The 20,237-nt window shown below is 48.6% G+C and overlaps 1 protein-coding gene across 50 annotated transcripts in view; it reads right to left on the bottom strand.

Annotated features, from left to right (window-relative positions):
• Positions 1 to 20,237, bottom strand: part of LRRFIP1 (LRR binding FLII interacting protein 1) — a 142,898-nt gene that overhangs the window by 9,094 nt on the left and 113,567 nt on the right. For 39 of the 50 annotated variants that reach the window (XM_032480585.1, XM_032480590.1, XM_032480593.1 and 36 more), the window contains 9 exons: positions 18,343 to 18,378; positions 17,799 to 17,924; positions 16,323 to 16,394; positions 14,052 to 14,222; positions 11,477 to 11,569; positions 10,541 to 10,633; positions 9,373 to 9,465; positions 7,818 to 7,959; positions 2,504 to 5,540 (listed from right to left, as the gene is read on the bottom strand). In XM_032480585.1, the coding sequence (XP_032336476.1) occupies positions 3,802 to 5,540; positions 7,818 to 7,959; positions 9,373 to 9,465; positions 10,541 to 10,633; positions 11,477 to 11,569; positions 14,052 to 14,222; positions 16,323 to 16,394; positions 17,799 to 17,924; positions 18,343 to 18,378 (2,565 nt within the window). In that variant the 3' untranslated portion in view covers positions 2,504 to 3,801. Of the gene's footprint in view, positions 1 to 2,503; positions 5,541 to 7,817; positions 7,960 to 9,372; positions 9,466 to 10,540; positions 10,634 to 11,476; positions 11,570 to 14,051; positions 14,223 to 16,322; positions 16,395 to 17,798; positions 17,925 to 18,342; positions 18,379 to 20,237 lie in introns of those variants that run through there. The other 11 variants (XM_032480632.1, XM_032480627.1, XM_032480631.1 and 8 more) reach the window with 6 other exon arrangements.

Genomic DNA, 20,237 nt, shown 5'->3' with positions numbered 1-20,237 from the left:
TCACAATGCCTCCAACTCAGAGTTTTCTTTCATGTTGGGAAGTTAACATGAATTGGCAATTAAAAAGTTATTTTAGTATACTGTTAAAGGGTGAAACAAGAAACCAAGTGGGGAGGTGGTGAGACAGTCACGGGGGCAGCAAGCAGGCACCAGGACCCCCGCCCCGCTCCTGTCTGCCCTTCCTTGGCTTGCAGGCTGTGACCACAGCTGTCCAGGCTGCAGCAAGGTCAACCACTGGCGACAACCAGTCACCCAGCACTAACTCTCTTTAGTGCTGTACCTGGGTCTGATCCTCACCACCACTCTAACCCCAACCTCTGAGAGTAAAATGAGGCACAGTGAGGCTAAGTAGCTTGCTCTTAGTAATATACTATCAAGAATCTAATTTCCCTTCTGTGGGTTGATCTCAACCATCCCGGGCCTCAGTCTTCCTCTCCCTCCTGCAGAGGAAGGTCACCTTCCCTCCACGCTGGCAAAGATAATGAACGCAAGACCGAGGTCTCAAGAAATCCCCTGAGGAGGTATGGCCCTCTCTCCGCCCCCACCTTGCACTGGCTCAGCGTGATTATAGTTCACGCGGTCAGTTTGCACTTTCCCCAAGTGGCTCCCACGTCAGGGTCGCGCCTCCTTCCTGTAAGAAAAAGAACGGGGCGGGCTGCTGAGGACGGTTCTTTTCCTGCTGTTTATGGCACCCAAGAGGCCTGTACAGAGGGGAGCCGTCAGCACCAGCCGCTGCTGGCCTCAGTCCAGCGGGACAGCTGAAGCCTTTCACACCTCGAAAAATACGTATGTCTTCAACGTAAGGGGGCAGAAAGGCTGAAAGGGTTTTCCTGCTGAAAGATAGTTTTCTCTGTATCAGATCACCACGCCGGATAAGCATATATTCTGAACATAACACACTCACAAACACCTCTGGAACGTGGACATTTGGAACGACCCTTACTGCTGTGTTCCCTTCAGTGGCTGTGGCGGCACACTGTACAAGGCGGTCTCCTACGGAAGGAGTCTATCAACAGAAACAGGAACCCTAAACTAAGCTCCCAGAAGCAGTGTTCCAGGGTCCCAGTGACGGTGGGAATTTAAATGTTCAGGTCAGATTTTCCACTAATTGGAAATACTCAACATTCCAGAAAGTAGTCAATGTAATACAGCTCATTCTTGAGCACTCTTTTAAAAATCTTTATTGCTTCCCAACCTTTGTATGTTATAAAATAGCCTATAATTCAAAATTCTCAGTTACCTTTCCCTGTTTTCTGTATGAACCCATAATTATACTTACACTTTTGAAGGAAGATTAACATTTTACATACAGCCACCACGGTCTGGTTTGGACCTGAAAAATATCCCCCCATTTAAGAGTATCAGTGGCCAGCGCTTTCCTCTGTTCGGCATCGGAGTGACACCACAGTGGTCCAGGTCCCTCTGGGGATGTGGCTGAAGACAACCTTTTGACTCTTTTCTGAGTCTGAAACTTTTGACTTATATCCTTCCATGCCTTCCTACACCGAATGTACCAAAGACAACCATTTCCTGATCATTCAAGGGCCTTCATGTGCACGTTAACTACTGGGCGGGGCTAGAACATCATTTCGCCCTTGGAGCCGAGTAACTAGTGTTCATAATGAAGGCTCTTAGATGATCTAGAAATGATGTGGCTCTTCAGAACCTTTATCTCCTTTCTTTGTTCACTTCCCAATTCTCAGCAGTTGCTCCCACAAGAGGCTGGGTCCCCTGTGCTTGTTCACGGGCACAGCACCTTCCTTACATGAAGCGACCAACATTTACTAGTTAAACGAAGGACTGAACAGTTGAGACGGCTGGCTGGCTGGCTTGAGGGATGTGAAGTATATGAGCATGCCCTAAATCTGCTGGTGAGTAACACGGGAAAGAGAGGAAAGAACTTAAAATGGTTTGATGATCTAACCACTTGGTAGGTGAATCACTTCCCCAGAGGCCTTTGAAAGGAGGAATGGGACCTATTTCCTGTTGCATAGCCCAGTATGAATGCAGCTTCTCTAAAGTCAGAGGCATCAACTAAAGCCACGCAAAGCCCTCTGCAGCCCTCGGACGTGCCTCTCAGGCAGGACCATGGTCCTCTTTTGACATGGCGCAAACAGAGAGAGCTGATCAGCCTCATTATCTCTGTGTCAGGACATTTATGCAGAAATAGTCAATATTTATTTGATATTTTCAGTATACTCTTCAAAACACTCAAAGTATTGGCACACGTGAGCAGAGCAACAGAATGGAGACCTTTCTCAGCTGGGCTCCTCATCAGAACCACAGACCACAGTAGATTCTAGGAGGAAAGATCTTAATTTTCTCAAGGATGGGCCAACACTAGCCCCGGTCTAGATGCCAAGAGAGAAGTTATTCATTTCTGACAAATGGGACCTTCACAGAACCCCAACTGGGAATTAGCCACCAGAAGTAGACACCACTGTAAAGGTCTTACGTTAGCCACAGTCAGAATTCAAGCAGCACAAAGAGCAAAATCACAGGCTTGTAAAATTACAAAATGCTTTTATTTCAGTTACATAATAACATGTTTGCATCAAATGTTGTTGAGGTTTTGGTCTTTTTGCATTTAATTATATATCATGTGACAATACTATGAATTCAAGTGATCTCGTGAAGTATCAACAGCATTCACACTGTACAGTCCCTTGTAATTTTAATATTTTACAATTTTTTAAAATCTGACTTTACAACTATTTTTTAAAAAAAAGTTTCTTTATATAGAAAATATATATTTTGTTCAGGAAGATAAAAACAAGAAATTTCCAGTAAGAATAGATGGTAAAAACAGCAAATGAAAATATTTGTACCAAAATACCAAAAGTGATTCTACAATTAAACTATCCTGCTCTAGTCTAATCAGCAGTTTGTCCAAGAAGAGTATTCTTTTATATTGCTCTATTGAATAGTGATTAGACAAACAGAAAGAGAAGTAATTTTAAAGTTAAAAAAATTTTTAGAAATGATTCTCCCACCCAAACATTGCAGTAGGAAATGCAATTTCAACATATATCTCTTCCAGAAAAAAATCTTCTTTTAAATTTTTGTAGAAAATGACTTTGGTACATAATCAGCACGAAGGCAAAATCTCCTACAAAAAGATTCAAGAATCCTCAACAATGAGATCCAAAAGTATTGGTTTGCAATAAAATCCTTCTATGAGGTAAAGGCAAGTAAGAAGTTCCTAGATGCTTATTTGCTCTCCCTAACATGATTAATTGTTGTCCTAAGGTGCAAATCTTATCACTCAGTGACCTCTATGCTGTTTGGCTGTTTATATCCTTTTTTAAATAAAATACCCTACAGGTTATATTATACATGTCAAAATCAAATATGAAAGCACATATATTTCAATGAGACACACCAATTTACCTTATGCTCATAATGTGGAAATCTCAGGGTACTATTTGGTCATTTCAGTGAGATGCTGATACACTTGGTCAAGAATATCCACTTTCAGATCAGTTTCAGGCAGATGCTAAATATTTTTATTTTGATTTTAGGCAGAAAGATAGGCAGCATACATTATTGTGTGACGCTCCCGGGATGCTCTCCGTTAGAACTTACACTGGTGACAGAAGTGTCCTCCTCATCTGGGTGATGACCTTCATGATGCAGGATAAACCTACACGGTCTGTAACTTGAAGCAGTAGTTAGCCTGGCGGCTGATGGTCATCGGGGTGTCTGTATCAGTCAAGAGCATCTTCAGAGTCTCAGCAGTGGAGTCTCGCACACTGGACTCGCCGTGCAGTCCATGGTCCCTCCCTGAAACCCCGCCCCGACCTACGACACAGAGCACTCCTCTTTGCTCCTACCCTTCCCGTTTCGGCCTCTCATCTCTTCCCTGCTTTCTGAACTGAAGTCCCCCAACTCGCCTGCGGGGGCGGAGTCATCGTTTTCTAGACTAATGTGATCTAGGTCCTTCCTGCCCGTCTGACTTAGACTTTCTGATGTCATGTGCCCTTCTGTGTCTTCTGTTTGAGAGGCATCGTTAGCATCCTTTGAGGGACTTTGGTCCTCGAGCAGGGCGTGGCCAGGCACTTCATTCTCTGGACCCGGAGGCCTGCTGGGGGCGGCGCTGTCTTCCTCAGCATCATCTCCTACCACACCGTGGCCCAATCCCTTGTCACTGGCACTGGTGCCTGATGATGGAACTGCATCATCTTCGGAATCCACTGTGTCTCCATCAGGTACTGCTCTCCCTGCCTCAGCGTTTACATCAGAATCATCTCGGCTAAATTTTCTCTCTGACTCAATTTTAGGATCTCCTGGACAATCCACATCTTCGTTGCTTCCTGTCTCAATGCTCTGTTCTGGGTTTTCAGTCACTTCATTTTGCACTTCGACAGCTGGTTTCTGGTCAGTGGGTTTTCCCTGCTCTACCTCTTTTCCTTCACTTAAATCTGGGGTCTGCAATGCAAACTCTTTCTTAGTGTCTTTCGTTTCTGCAGGTACTGGTGATTTTTTCTTCTTGTTTTTCTTTTTCTTGTTCTTTGCCTTCTTCTGGGATGAGTCCAGTGCCTCTCCCTGCTGCTCATCCTTCTCTCCGTCGGGGTCTCTCCCAGCTGGGGCTTCACTGTCGGCAGCTGCCGTTTCCAGACCTGGTGCCACCTGAGGACTGCTGCTGGCTGCTGGGGAACGAGGAATGGTTTGCACTTCCATCTCCATTGGTTCCTCATCCCTTGATTCCCTTCCGTCCTCTTCACTGTTTTCCCCACCTACCTCTGTGCTCGGAACTGGGACCTCTTGGGGCTCAGCCGCTTCCTGGCGGGCAGGTTCTTTCTCTACATCATGCCCTATGCTTGGGTCCAACTCTTTGGTGGCATCGACCACACATTTTTCACAGTAACTCACTGTGTCATCGCTGCACCCTGGAGGACCTGACGCTACTGTGCCCACCTGCTCCCCAAGTCCAGTGAGCCCTGCCTCTAGCACAGCCTCTGTGGGGCTCCCACTTGGCTCATGGGTGTCTGCACTGCTCTGCCCTTCAACTTCAGACACTTGCAAAGGAGCAGACTCCTGGCGTGGTTCTGTGCTAATCTCCTCCACGTTGGTTTGACAATCTTCCTGGTTTTCTTTTTCCTGTTTTTCTGCAGATTCTTTACTTTGGTTGTTGATCTCCAGGGCATCACCACCACCCTGCCCAATCCCAGGACCCGGGATTCCATCATCCAGTGCACAAAGACATCCGGACTGCTCAAGGGAAGCACCAGCCCTGTCACCTGGCGTGTCTATGACCTCACTGGACTCCACCTGCTCTGGGTTTTCAAGGAGGGATGTGTTCTCTATTTGGCTCTCACCCTGTTCCTCATTCTTGACATTTACTAATGTTCCTGGGGAGGGGGCACTGTCTTCAGAGGCTGTCTGGTCCTCGGCACCTTCACCAGGATGCAACACCTCTGTGTCCACACAGTCCTTTACTGGGTCCTCTTTGCGCTGCTCTTGCCCAGTGCTCTGCAAGACTGCTCCTCTGCCCTCATTCTCCACCATGCCACTTTCCACCTCCACTTCATTGGCTCTTCCTAAAAGACCATTGAGAAAATTGAAGGGACCCCATGATGTGGTGACCACTTAACAGACAACGTAAACACAGGTTCTCATTCCCCCCAACCCCGCTCCGAGAGACAGAGACACACCGAGGAAGCACAGGGCACAGGAGCCTTTGCCAGGTCTGTGCGGCAGAGCGCCCATCGCAGCAGCACGTCCGCCCAGCAGAGCCATCTCAGAGGTGAGAGCAGCTGCTGGTGCCACTGGGGTGAACTGACGTTCAAAGGTGAAGTTAAGTTGTAACAAATAAGAGCGAGCTCTGCGTCAGGCAGCCGAACCATCCACAGTCGGGGGTTTCGGGACGCCCGGGGGTTCGTGTCCTCTCTTCCCATTTCTAGATGCACACGGGGACCACTCGGACTTTTCCAGCTATCAAACTGCATCTCACACAGCTCTAAAAGCAGCTTTCAAATCTTTTGTTTGTTTGTTTTGAATGGAGGGACTGGGGATGGAACCCAGCACCTCGTGCACGCTAAGCATGTGCTGCACCGCTGAGTTCTACCACACACCCCCTCAAATTTTTAAAAGAAACATTCAGTTCACCTTGAAAAACTCAGCCTCAAGGTCAACCTCAAGGAAGCCACTGTTGAAACAGCTCATGAAGGTCAAAAGAAATCCACCCCCCAGCCCCTCCAATCGCTGTCTTCCTGGGAAAGCGGCCTGTGCCCTCAACACCTGTGCTGCTTCCCCTGCGGGGAGGGGAGCAGTTCCAGCAGGAGGCAGACGCCTCAGGTCCAGAGGCCACTTAATTCAAAACAAATCATCCATCGATTAAAGAGTTACGAGTTAAAGAACCTGCTCCTGATTTGCAATGAACAGTTACATTTCAGATTTTCCAAACAAACACCCCAGCATGTGAGCGACCATGCTACTGAAAGTCAGAGCCTGGTGAGGTAGGACCAGCAGTCCCCACAGCTGGGCACTTCCCCCGGGAAAATGGGCAGACTGGCGGGACATCACGGAGAGTTAGCTTGGCTTGGCCCCTTACAAATTTCTAGTATTGCCTATGTTTTATAATGTACATTTCATGTTCATTAAATATTACACATATATAAATAAAAAATAAACACCTACACTGGGAAGTTCCCACAATTCTTTACTGATAGGGATGCGTGATCCAAAGATATGCTGAAGACCACGTACAAAACTGATGTTTCTAGTTCTTTAAGTGTCCGTGACACAGCAGCGGTCAAGGATTTACAAACGTCTACCTGAATAAGAGCAGCACGATCAATTCTAGCTGCTCGGTGGCCAGCAGAAAGGCAGGACGGAAATCCATCACTTTATCTCCTTCCAGCAACTTTCACACAACGAAAAGAGCTGTGTTTCTTCAACAGCCATCAAGACAATGAGGCAACGAGTCACCTTCCAAATGGAAATTAAAGCCACGGCCCCCGGTCTTATTCCAGCTCCTCTGTAAGGCGCTGGTACCCAACCCATGACAAGCGAGGCCTTATTTGCCAGCTACAGCTTCAGGCTGCCTGCCGGACTCTGAAGGTTTATCCAAAAGCCAAGTATTATGACAAATATTAATCGGTGAATCTTTTCAGATATTTGCCAACTGTATAAAATATCCTTATAATCTATTGGGTTCCCCAATTTTTATTCTTTCAGAAGCAAAAATATGACGTACAAAAGAACAGCACCTCTGACCAAGGGGCAGACATACTCAGACTCCTGTTGGTGAGGGAAACCCTCCACACTGAGCACACTGACCACCTGGGGCTACCTGTCCCTCTCCCCTCCATCCAAGGCTTCCTGTCCGTCTGCTGCCCGCAGTACCTCACACTCCCAAAATACTCAACGGTGCACAGGATGTGCAGTGTTGGCTTGTGAATACGGTCAACTAACTTACTTTACAGCTTCTGCTATTCTGAGCTTTTGACAATTCTGCAACAGAGTAAGTTAAAAAGCCGTATTTGGCACATATCTGAGGAAAACCAGAGTACTGTCAAAATGGTCACTTAATTTTGAGACTACCTTCCTCACATTCACAGTCTCGCTGGGAGCTTTGAGAAGCAAAAGAAATGTATTCTTAAGCCATTGGTGGTGAGCACTGAACACAGGTGCACGCCAGACAACACAGGTGGGTGATCACATCATTTGGCAAGAAGTTCCCATGAAGTGACAGAACCAACGGCATGCTGGGTGATTGTTAATTGATCACTGGTGATTACTTCAATTCTAAGAATGCATGGAGGGTGAATCAATGCTGACTGGAAGGCGAAGGATCAAAGAAATCAAGTACTTACCTAGCGTCCCATCCCCTGTCGCCTTGAGAGCACTTAACTCTTCCTTTGTCATCTTCGGAGAACCTTGGTAGCCAACATTATTTAGAGCATCCGAAGTCTCTCCATTGGTAGCTATTTCTGAATTTAGTATTATTCCATGTTTCTGGGAACAAAAACAGGCTCACCGTAATACTCACCGAGGGACAGTAGGTTAAACTTCATTCTATAAATAATAATTTTAAAAGAAAACCCTTTTTTCCCTGAGCAGGGGAAAAACTACAGAGAGAGAAGTGCTAGGTACCAGCCCTGTAAAATAGTCTATCAACACACAGGCCGGGGACGTCTTCCTCCAGGGAAACTTCCTTCCTGCACGTGCCCATCTGTGTCTTACTGTGCTGGTGACAAGGCACTCGAAGGGCATCCTTCTAAACTGGAGGGAGTGGCCGGTAGGCTGCCACAAAGCAGACCGTGAAGCAAGTCACTGTAAAGTGATCTCGACTTCTACAGCCCTGGGCGTGTTCTTTAAAAGCAGAGAGAGAGACAAAGAAAGACTTCCGTGTTCTGAAAGGAGTGAATGAAACTTGGCCGCTGGCATGTTTGTTAAATTCAAAAGAAATAGAATTCATGCTCACTACGAGCAAACACTTTAAAAACAGCTACTCTTCGAACTCCGGGCCGTCTGCCTTCCCATCGGTCCCTTCCTCCCAGCGCCTGCAGCTCTTTCTGCCGGCCTGGCCCAGGCGGGGACTCACGCCCGGGGAAGAGCAGCGCTGGGGACCGGAGTGCTAAGCCCGTTCCCTGCTGGCTCGAGGCTCTGGCCTTGACCCTCAGCGTGAGCAGCTGACACTGCTGTTTCCGCGGTCTTTGCAGCCATCAGGCACCTCTTCCAGACCCCACGCCACCCCCTACAGTCTGGCTGAGAGTCCACCCTGAGTTCTGACCCCCAGTGCTGCCCGTTGGCTTTTTCAACTCAGTGTCCAGCCAGCAGCTGAAGACCCCCTGCCAAGGCCAGGGAGGATGTGGAACTTGCCTACACCCACTGGACCTCAAAGTCCAGTCACCCAGACCACCGTCCAGCTACAGAGGGCCTTAAATTCGAGCCTTTTATTTAAGAAACAAATACATTGTCTAACTTTGAGTAGCATCCCGGGGAACTTACTGAGTTGGAGAAAAAATTTAGACAGCCTATCAAAAATGTTATTGGAAATCAGAGTTGCTTCCAAGATCAGAGGTGCTTGCAAACACCCCAGCAGAGCCTTCACTGACGTCACATGTCTCTTTGGGGTCAGTGTGATTTTAGTAACAGAACTAAGGGGGGAGGGTATCGCTCAAGTGGCAGAGCACATGCTTAGCACGCATGAGGTCCTGGTCATGAGGTCAGTCCCCAGGACCTCCTCCAAAAAGAGACAAATGAATAAACCTAATTACCTTCCCCCATCAAAAAAATTAAAAAACAGAACTAAAATCAATGGCATGAAATTAATTAACACTGCTATACACACACATTCATTCTTGAGAATCCTGGAATTTGCTGTTGTCACCTGGATTTTTTTTTAACTACATTTTGGTTTCATACCTTTAATTCCTCTTTCAGCATGACTACTTCTTCTCTAAGATCATCTCGTTCACTCCTTATGGAATCAAAGAACTCTTTCTGCCTCTCTAATGCCTGAGTGCGCGGCAGAGCAAAGAGAGAGAAGATTCGCACAGGTAAGCAGGTGGCTCCAGAGGTGGGGGGGGCTTCTACTGTGTGAAACACTAACATCGTCAGGGCATTCTATAGAACGTGCTTAAAGATACAAACAAACGCAAGTGTTAAGCTTTTCACTTAGTTCACGCCAGCCAAGAGACGTTCATGCTCATGCTGCCGGGAAAGACATGGAACGTTTCGAAGGCACTGGAAATTTCTTTTTCACACTGTCTCCTGGCTTTGTCTGCGGTTTCACAGCGTTGTTAAGAGAATGAACAGAAGCAACGTACCCACTTAAAGGAGGCAAAAATAAAGAAGAAGAAATGCTTAAGGACCCCCATTGACAACTACTGCAGCAGTTGAGACTGTTTCTGCACATTGAGTCTCGGTGTTTGTGGTCCCAGATAAACATAAAGCAGTCCTAAGCAAACACACATGCACACGCCAGACACCCACACAAACCCCCACATCAGTGAACTAAGGGGCGATGCGCCCATGGGGGCGAGGACGAGGCGCCGGCCACGGTGCGCACGGGCTGATGCCGTGCTCGGGCACCCGGAGCCGTCAGAGGCACAGACGGGCTCCCCCGTCCCTGGCCATCACTCCTAAATGCAGGCGGGCTGGGAGGGAGAGGACCTGACGCCTCCCTGGGGAGGCTTCGAGGTGGGAACACATGGGGGCACAGCACCTGTCACCTTGCAGCTTCCTCAAATGGGGAGAAGCCCAGGCGACGCCGGCCCCCAGGGAATTCCAGGAGGTCTGAGCCTCCCGGCACTAACCTGCCCGAGGAGTGCCTTCCGCCCCGCTCTGAGCTCTGTCGCTGGTCACAGGTAGGCAGGGAGCCCCTTCACGCTGACAAAATGAGCATCTCCATGTTGGGTGTCAATTGGGAGTTAATAACTCGGGGGTCAGTTAGTGTAGTCTCTCTTTGATTAGTTTTATGTCACGTGGGGGTCACATGCAAACTCAGACAAGCCTTTTTGCAAACCAAAGGCCCTGAAAGCACTCCATTCGCTAAGCAGACCACCCACTTGAACAGACGTCAGAGTCCTACCCCTATCTTTTTGTCTTTCCACTCTATTGTTTCCTGAAGATCAGAAATCTCCCTGCTATAACTCTCCTGTTTCTGCTGTAGCTGTCGGATTTCCTGAAGAATAGGAGACAGAGAGAAAGCAGATTCAGGGTTAAACAGGAAGAGAGTCCCCAGTGCAGACAGTCCCTGAGCCAGCAAGCGCCCCTGGGGGTCCCAGCACTGCGTTTCCTCCCTGAGGCCGAGTTCCTTCTCAGCATGCTGGACTTCATCCTCGTCCTCATCACAGCTCCAGGAAGTGCAGGAAGAAAACCAGCTTGAGGGAAACTCTCACTTATAGGCACTAAAGTTCTAGTCAAGTTTTTAAAAAGTTACAAATCAGCTCTGTGTTAGTGTCCGGGAGCTCCAAAGCCCCAAACGCGTCGCAGGGCATCCCCAAGGCTTGGGCGGGCCTCGGTTCTCTTCTGGAGGCTGGAGAGGTGCAGTGCGGTGCGGGTGGGAAGGGAGACTCTACTTCCCCTCCTTTCTAGCTCCTAGGACTATCCATAGTCCTTGGCCTGTGGCCCCTTCCTCACGGGGCTGACCTCTGCTTCCACGGTCGCAGCTCCTCTGCTGCCCTTGACTCTCCTGCCTCCCTCTTGTACGGACACTTTTGATCACGCTGGGCCCACCCTCCACCACAAGGTCCTTGATTTAATCACGCCCACAAAATCCCCTTTGCTGTGTAAGGTGACACAGTCCCAGTTCCAGGGATGAGGATGGGGACACCTTAAGGGGCACAACTCCCCAAAGAAACATGAAGCCACCAAAAAATGAGAACCCTCTCTCACAAAGGGACCGTCTCCTTCAGCGAGGCAGAGAGAATCAGCCTAAATGCCACTTTCAAGAAAACCTGAGTAACGAACCAACAGAATGCTCCTAAGTCACAAAAAGAAAAGAAAAACAGGAGAAGCTCCTCACCTCAAGCATCTCTTCCCTTTGCTTCAGGGCCTCCTTCACTTCAGCAAACTGAAACTGGAGGACACTGTGGGCATGCTTTTCCCTTTCAAACTCCTGTAAGGGAGGAAAAGAGCGCTCGAGTCGCGATGGAATCACACTTCTCTGTCCCACGATTTATACAAACCTGGTTACCTGTTACCACGTCATCACCGTTTTCAAGGCCTTTTTAATAACATGAAACTCTCTCTCTGGACTTCCTAGAAGACGCCCCTATGACCTCCTGTACAGTCAGCCCGAGGAGGTGACGCAGCCGATACTGTGACCCAATGTGCTCACAGGTAAGCAACGACCTGGGAAAGGGGGGGCCCCTTCAGGGCGTCTGTGCTCAGGGCCATGGGGCTGTGTGTGCTGGGGGCCTGGAGGAGGCACTTTCCAAAGGACTTATAATAAAATGATTCTCGATTTTGAAATATACCAATGAATACTCTTTGTTATATTGGGATAAAAGGGCGATGAATAGGGTCTACTTTGGCAAGTTTATCTCATTAACAGCAGGTGGCCAGCTCTGTACCCCAGGGACAGAACAGGATCAGGTGAAGAAGCAAAGCACTTGCCAGCACAAAGCCCGCTCCTCCAGGCCGACCCTCCCCTGCATGAGGCTCAGCCCACACGGCTCTTCGGGTCTCTGTTCAGCTCAGCCACAGCCGTGCAGTCCCTAATGATGGTCTGGTACCCAACTAACTGCCAACAGTTTAGGGGACAGCAGGGGACACTCCCTAGATTTGCTAGCTGGTTATTTTAAAAGGAATTTGGTCTTAGCTCAACCCATCACCATGTGTTCACCGACCTCCTGAAGTCTGAGGGGACAGGACCCTCCAAGCTGTGACCAGGACCTGTCTGTTAGGTTTTGCTTCGCCCATGGTCCTCATCTTGGGACAACATTCCAGGATCACCCAACTTCTCTGGAACTAGATTTGGGGTTTTCTGGTCTACAGACTGATGCCTAAATGAGGGCATTTGAGGAGGATTTAGAATGCATTACAGTGTCTTTCCACTAAGTGGGGTCCAGAACATGCTCTCTGCGCCTATATTCCAACGTGACATTGGGTCTCGTGAAGTTTCTCTGTTTCGGAGATCAGCTGTCAGGAACTTCATGGATAAAATTCTTCTTTAGTTTCTAACTCAACTATAGGAGTGAAAGAAAGAAACCTAGTACCCGGGTTTTAACCCTTGGGATTCAGAGGATATAGCCAGTTAGAAGAAGAGATAATGACACTCACAGCTTAAATTATCTATTTATCTCAGTGACTCAAAATTGGACAATACTCTAGGATCTGATAAATCAGCTAATTCCTTGTAATGTGAAAACCAGGTATTCCTTGCTCTGTATCTCACAAAGAACAGCTAAGCCTCGCCTTCGCCAAACCAGCTGCTGTCATCAATTTCAACATACGCTCATGCTTTCTGTGGATGTCGTAAATTAACACAGTAATCCCAGTGGCTCTTAATGACACCCCAAAGAAGACTCTGCCCTTCTCTGAGCTTCATGAAGGTACTGAAGTCTTTTTTTTTTTTCCAAGAGAAGTACAGTCAATTTATAATGTCGTGTTAATTTCTGGTGAACAGCATAGTGATTCAGATGTACATATATATATATATATATTCCTTTTTGTACTGTTTTTCATTATAGGCTATGACACAGCATTGAATATAGTTCTCTGTGCTGTACAGTAGAGCCTTGTTGTTTATCTACTTTATATATAGTAGTGAGTATTGCAGATCCACACTCCCAATTTATCCCTCCCCAACTGGTATTTAATTCTTAAATGGAGTAACTGGGACTTTTCCCAATCAAGAGAAAATAAATAAATATAATTTTCTTAAAATCCCTGATACTGGCAACTGACTATTTCTCTATGGTGTTGAGATAACAAAATAAAAACCATGAAATGTATATGAACAGGAAAACCATGGAGCGTCCAGTCATGCCTTATCTAAGCACGCTGGTTCTTTCATAGGCAGGTGTTTTTCATGGTTATGATTTCACCTTCCATGCAAAACACACAAATGTCCTCCTGGTAAAATGGTTTCTAGTTTACCTATTGGAATCGTGCCTTTCAACATTTAAAGTCCCTCAGCAAATAGCATGGTATTCTTATTCCTAACTATTTGGGCATCCAGGACAAGTGGAGAACTATTACTTAAAAAAAAAACTCATACAAAAAAATAAATGAAAATAAAAAAATAAAAAACAAAAAACCCTGCACACACATATATAATATATAAGTACCACCTATCAAATATATATACGTGTATATATGCACACACACATTCTCCCATTCTCGCGTGTGCCACATACATACTCTCCCACTGTTACGTACGCCATTTGTATGTACTCCACCGTTATTACACACGCCACATACCCACATTCTCCCATCGTCACGTACACCACTTGTGTACACAGTCTCCCACTGTCACATACACCACATGGCGATACTTCCCATTCTCACAGGCACCGCATGTAAACATCCCCCCAGCGCTGCACGCACCGCTCGCAGACACACTCTCCACCGCTCCCTCTCGTGCTGGAACATACTTTGTTCTTCTCCTCGTACTGCCGCCTGGACTCAGCCAGCTGCTCCTCCAGCTCCAGGAGTGTGTCCTTCAGCGTGTCGACCTGGTACATGAAGTTTGTCTTCTCGTTGTCCAGCTGAGCGTTGGAAACCATAGCCTTCTTGTATTTCTCTTCAACTTCTGCTAGTGAGTCCTGCAGAAACCGGGTCATATTTTTGAAATTGTAGTAAGAAAACAAAAAACAAAGATTAGTTCAGTATTCTTTAACCAAAACCCAAAAAACTCAGCCCTAAATTTAGACTTCCTTTTTTTTTTTTAAAAACCTTTTACTGTTTTTTTTGAAGAGGGAAGAATTAGGTTTATTTCTTTACTCTTACAGGAGGTACTTTTTGTGGGGGGAGGTAATTAGGTTTATTTCTTTATTTATTTTAATGGAGGTACCGGGGATTGAACCTAGGACCTCGTGCATGCTAGGCATGCGCTCTACCACTGACCTATACCCTCCCCAACCAGACTGCATCTCTTTAGAGCAAATGAATCATAAAAAGAAACACATGCCATTGGAAATGCCCAGAAAGTCCCCCTCTTCAACTCGATCAAATTCTCACTACTCAGAAAACCAGTTATTAACTATGTGTAGGGAGGAAAATAATTTAGTCACTAGGACGAGGGGGACACCCGGATGGCAAGGCCCCTGGTCACAGAGGCAGCAGAGCCCTGGCTGCGTGATTCAGGAGCCCGTCACAGCGGCTTGGGCTGTTGGACAGGTTTCTGAAGTAATCACTCAGGACACATTGACCAGAACCTGGGCCAGAGCCAGGGCGCAAACAAAACAGAACAAAAACCAGAACACCTGCCACCAGCTGCCCGTTAACCCTGTCGGGGCTTATGAACTAGGAGAGGTTTAAGCGGAATTTCACATTTCCAACCCACAGGAAAACCGATCGAGGCACACAGGTCTCACTGGGGAGGCCCTGGAAAGACAAAGTTCATTCCTTTGAAAAGACAAGCCCGGGAAAGAGGCCTGCAAAATACCCCTGCCCCCCGGCCCCGGCCCCTCCCTGGGCTCGCAGCCCTGCAGGCAGGTCGGGGGGGGGGGCAGCCCCGGGAGGGCAGGGAGAGCGGGATCCCGGAACAGACGGGGGCGCGCCCAGGGCTAGAGAAGGGGTCAGGTGGGTCGGTGCTACCGGGAAGGCGGCTTTGCGGAGACCAGCGCTGCTCTCGCCTGCGTGTGCAGACCAGGGCAAGGACTTCAGGTGGGACCAGTGATCCCTGGGCTGTTTCAGTGGCTCCCTTTTCTTTCTTTCTTTCTTTTTTTTTCCTGTCATGATCATTTTTATTGTAATGCGTGGTAATTAGATATAAATGACTAGTTGTTTAAGCAATAATCCTAATTACTATTAGACAACACATAACAACGCTGTTATGGGGGACATGCAGGAAAGTCCCCAAAGGTGTAGTGGCTCCCTTTTCAACTCCAGCAGGAGCTGAAAGCCAGAATCCCAACTTCCCCCGCTTTTTAAAGAGAGGGGACAAATAGGAAAGTGGTTCATTAGTCATGTGATTCGCCACCTCTGGCGCCCCTGTGATACTGAACTCAGACTTGGGAGTTGAAAAGGAAGGAATAGTTTACCATCTAATGCTGGACCCGTGATCTGCTGTAGCTGCCTCACCAAGAACACTGTCCCTGACCACCCCCCGCCCCCCACCCCCCGCCTTCAGCAACTAAATTCACTGGCTGGCACAAAGCAGCAAGTCCACTTTCTAAAAATACCGTGTATTTACTCAAATAAATCCAGGATGATACACATTCAGACACTGCTTCAGTTGGTAAAACTGTCAGCAGGCAAATAATTGGGTGTTCCAGAAGCACAGCAACACAACTTTCTTATTGGTAGACAGCAGATGTTGAGAAGCAAATTAAATCGAAGCATCATTTGTACGTAATGACTGCAGAAAATGAAGGAAAAAAACCCCTCTTCAAGTGTATGGTTCGCTTCTGTGGGAAGTGAGAAACGGGTCCTAAGCCGGGTTGGGGTTGGGGGGCGAGTACAAGACATGCATCAGGAGACTGGTTAGTAACTTCGCCTGCGGAGGGGTTACCATTTTTCAAGTCTTGGCCCCGCCTTTGGAAACATGAGGTGCACACACAGCCAGGCTAGCACTCCTGCTGCTTTTAGTTCTACGGTCTAGAGCCTTCTGAGAGCAAGCATGCAGTCTGCGTGTCTTTTGGGGGATGTTCGAAAGTTAAATTGGGTTAATATCATGACTCCACACTTCTGTAAACCGGTACCTTCATCTCTTTCAATCCCTGCATGTATTTGCCTTCTACATCCTGAATCTGGTCCTTTAACTCATTGAGTTCCTGGGGGAAATGGCAAAAAAAAGGCAAATGATGTCAAGGGCAAAGATGGACGGAGACCACAGAGAAAGAGGCGAGTCTCTGACTCTTCTCTGCTTTGGGTGGTTTCCCTTATTTTGTGTAGTCAGAGCAGCGATCTTCTCTTAATTTTTTTAAGTGTTAAAATAAATTTCAGTATTACAACAATTCAAATTTCAGTGTATCTCATACGGTCTTTCCACACGATTGTACAAAATGCAGGTGTCTCTCATCTGTTTTTACACAATTTTATAAAGCAGGCAAAAGAGCTCCTGCAAAGGGAGGAAGGTCACCAACTCCTGCTGCACAGACCGCTCAGGGGCCCTGAGTTCTCCGTGCTCCGTCCAGTAAGACGCCGAGGACAGCAGTCAGCAGAGCGTGGCCCCTGCCCTGCGGAGGCTCGTTTATGCCCACACGCCCGGGTCCAGGGTCCGCGTGAGCGGGACGCGCAGTCCACCCTCGCTGAACAAGAGAACGGTGCTCACAGCCCAAGAGCAGAGACAACCATGACTGCGGCAAAGTCTACCTGGAGCCGGTGAGGTCTGAACCACGGGGGCGGGGGGACCGCACAGGGGAGGGACGTCTTAGGAAGAGCCGTCAAAACATTGCTCCTATAAAGCACAGTTGGAAGGCATCTTCAGGGGAATCTAGCCCCATCCCCACTGTGCTCAAACAAATCCCTCCTCCGGCCTCCATGGCAATCGGTTATCCAGCTGTTCAGGTATCACCAGTGGCAGCTGCTCCCTTTCAACTAGTTCTAATGACTAGAAGGCTCTTCCATAAATGAAGACAACTCTGATGCGCTGGCCTCCCCGGCCTCCGCTCGCTCTCCAGGACACAAATTCTGGTAACGCCACCTTTCCTTTGTATTGTCCCCTTTTCAGATGCAACATTTCTCATTTCTTTAACAAACAGGGCAGTGTGTTAAGGATATAACAGAGAATACTGTCCACATTCCAATGGGAGAGGGAAGAATGTCTGAAACACCAGATGACATCTACCGAAGACATACTGTGTATATTACAAAGGGCAGGGCACATTCCAGGCAGAGGGCGAGGTGCCCAAAGGCAAGGTGGGATTGTTGGGAGAAGTGAGTAATCTGTGTTCAGCAGATCCCGACACCCTGGGCGGAAGGTCGACACCATGGCCGAGCTCCCTGGGGCAGTGGGACGCTGAGGGTTCCAGCACACATCCGCCCTCCTGGGTGGGGAGGTTGGGGCGGCTCCCTGCAGGAGACCACAACTGGGCCGTGCTTATGGGAGGTGGGGGAGACCAGACCTAGACGAAAGACCCTGAATTTTACAAGTTAACTCTTTCCTTACTTGAAGACTGATTTTCATAAAAGGCTTCCCAAGGTCATGAGTAAGCAGAGTAAGCAGACAGACTTACCTTGAGTTCCCTAATGGACGCTTCAGTGTCAAGGGAGATGGAGGTGTCCCCGCTGCCCCTCCGAGAGGAAGTCCCACCCAGGGAGGCCAGTGTGGCTGCAGACAGGCCGGGCAGGCTACGAGACCCCTGCAACATTGCAAAGATGAAATGGGATTTCAGCCAAAACCAAAATTACTTCCACGTCCACTGTTATGGTACCCTTGCTCGAATTCAGTTTCCAAACTGGACCATCTTCCGTGGGTTTATGGTAAGCAACAAAGAGGTTCACCTCGAGGGGCCTCATGGATGCCTGGGATTTATCTGGTTAACCTTTAGCTCCATGCCTGGGCCCTAGTGAATCCCTTCTCTGTTCTGCAGGGCTTCTCACACACACCGGAAGTGACTCTCGGGGACCCCGGAGGTCGTGCACCCCTGGTGAGCCGGGCACTAGACCTGTTCACTCACCAGTGAGCATCTTTATTAAACATCAAGAATACACTTTCTTGTTAGTTTCATGCATAAATTTCAGGATCCTCATGGTTTACACTCTACAGAAATTCCTTACCTTCTCAGTGAAATCCTTCTCTGGTCTCTCTTCAACCTGGAGAGGAAAGTGGACAAGTAGTAAATACTTAACAGCATTAAACAGACCATCTGGATTTAGGGGGTAAGGTAACAGTAAGATAAAGCACTGGCTTCCGCTGCGATTTAGACACTACGTAGCCACGAGGCTCTTGGATGCGCTCGTGGTGCACAGCAGTGGCCGTGGGCAGCCCGTGGGCCTGGCTGAACTCCACCGCGTGGTTTTTCACCTTTCACAATTTCCACCGGAAGATGAGTCGTTAATGAATTGAATCCGAGCAGGCCGACTTGGCAAGTTTCTACAGCTGTGTGTAGGACTCGGCGTGGAAGAGGACAAGCACCCGCCTGGCTTACCCACTGCGATGACTAAGACTGGAACTTGAGTCTACAACCAGGGACCAGGGGCCGGAAGACGCAACCACACAGAGTGTTCATTTCGACTATGACTAACCTTGGTCTCCAAAGCGAGAAAGCGATGGAGCCAACTGCAACTTTCCCACTGCTCGTAGCTGAGTCAACGTGAAAATTCCAGTTTAAACATCTTGGGATGGACGCCCAGGTGTGGGGCGCTGGCTGGGGGTGGGTGCAGTACACGAGAATTTGCCAAGGGGAAAGGGGGGCCCCGAGAATTTGGTTCTTCACGTCCTTCCTGTTTGGACATGTCTCAGAGGCCTCCCTCCTCCCTTCCGCAGGCAGGAGCCTCTGTGGGACCTACAGCAGCCTAAGAAGCCCCAAGATGGTGAATCAGCACGGACCCCAAGGACAGGTGCCTGCCCTGTGAGGGCGCCTCGGGGTCACAGACCGCGGCAGCACTGGTGCTACTTCTCTCTGCTCAGCATCCTTCAAGAGGCCAACTTGCTCTTCTGCTTCCTCCCCCCCTTTTTGGCACATTGAGGACTCCTTTCCAAAAGCCCACAGGAAAGAGCACAGAAGGTGAGGAGAACTCTGCACTTGAGGGTCTCCAAACTCTCTGGCTTTTCCCATCATGCCTCTAATCCCACCTCCGGGCGCTCAGAAGTTCTTAAATTTGATTGACAGAGAGTCAACTGAAGATGCTCAGGATGAGTGCAGACCACATCTTTGATTTGGTAGACCTAGACCTGGGGCCCTCCAGGCACCCACGGGCCACCCAGAATGCGGGCTGAGAAAGCCTGATGGGTGTGGGTCCAAGACCACCGCAGAGCGGCTAATGGACACGCCACCTGCCCACAGTGCAGTCGTGCACAGGAGAGCGTAGGGTGGAGGTGCTAAGCACTGGTCAGGACGCCGTAAAGGCAGGGACTTCCTGTAAGGACAGCCACTTCCTGTCCTCTGCCCACTGCTCGAGTTCCCACCAAGAAGGCTCACTGACCGCCACCTGCTCTCCTCCACACTCGAACCTTCCACTTCTTTCCAGGGCAGGATACCTGAAGTAACCACTGAAATAACATAGCAAAGTGTGAGAGCTCAGCAACCAACCAAGGGGACCCAATGGAATCAGACAAAATACTTGATTAATTCAAAAGAAGGCAGTTTCTGAAACCAGCTCTTTGCTCAGGACAGTCAAGCTCAAGGGTTTCCTGCTCAACGGATCCAAGTTTAGCCCCGGGGCCTGGCTCCCAAAGCCACTGCACCTGGTCTCACCCATCCAGCGCACACCTGGGTCTTCAGCAAGAACTTTCTGTCTCAGTTAACTAGTCTCCTCTGTGTCCTGAGAGTTGGAGAGGACATGAAGGGGCTACATCTCTCAGGCAAGGGGGTGGACTCATGCTGGCCTCGTGCCCAGTTTGCTAAATAAGCCCCGAGGTGTGCGGGTGTTCCCTGGCGTCCAGAGCACTCTCCTCTCCACTTGGCCGTGGCCAGCTGTCCTCCGAGGACCAGCAAGCCTGTGTGTCTCAC

Source organism: Camelus ferus, chromosome 5 (assembly GCF_009834535.1).
Source record: "Camelus ferus isolate YT-003-E chromosome 5, BCGSAC_Cfer_1.0, whole genome shotgun sequence".
NCBI lineage: Eukaryota > Metazoa > Chordata > Mammalia > Artiodactyla > Camelidae > Camelus > Camelus ferus.
The sequence above is the reverse complement of the archived record's forward strand: the minus strand, read 5'-3'. Positions and strand labels throughout refer to the sequence as shown.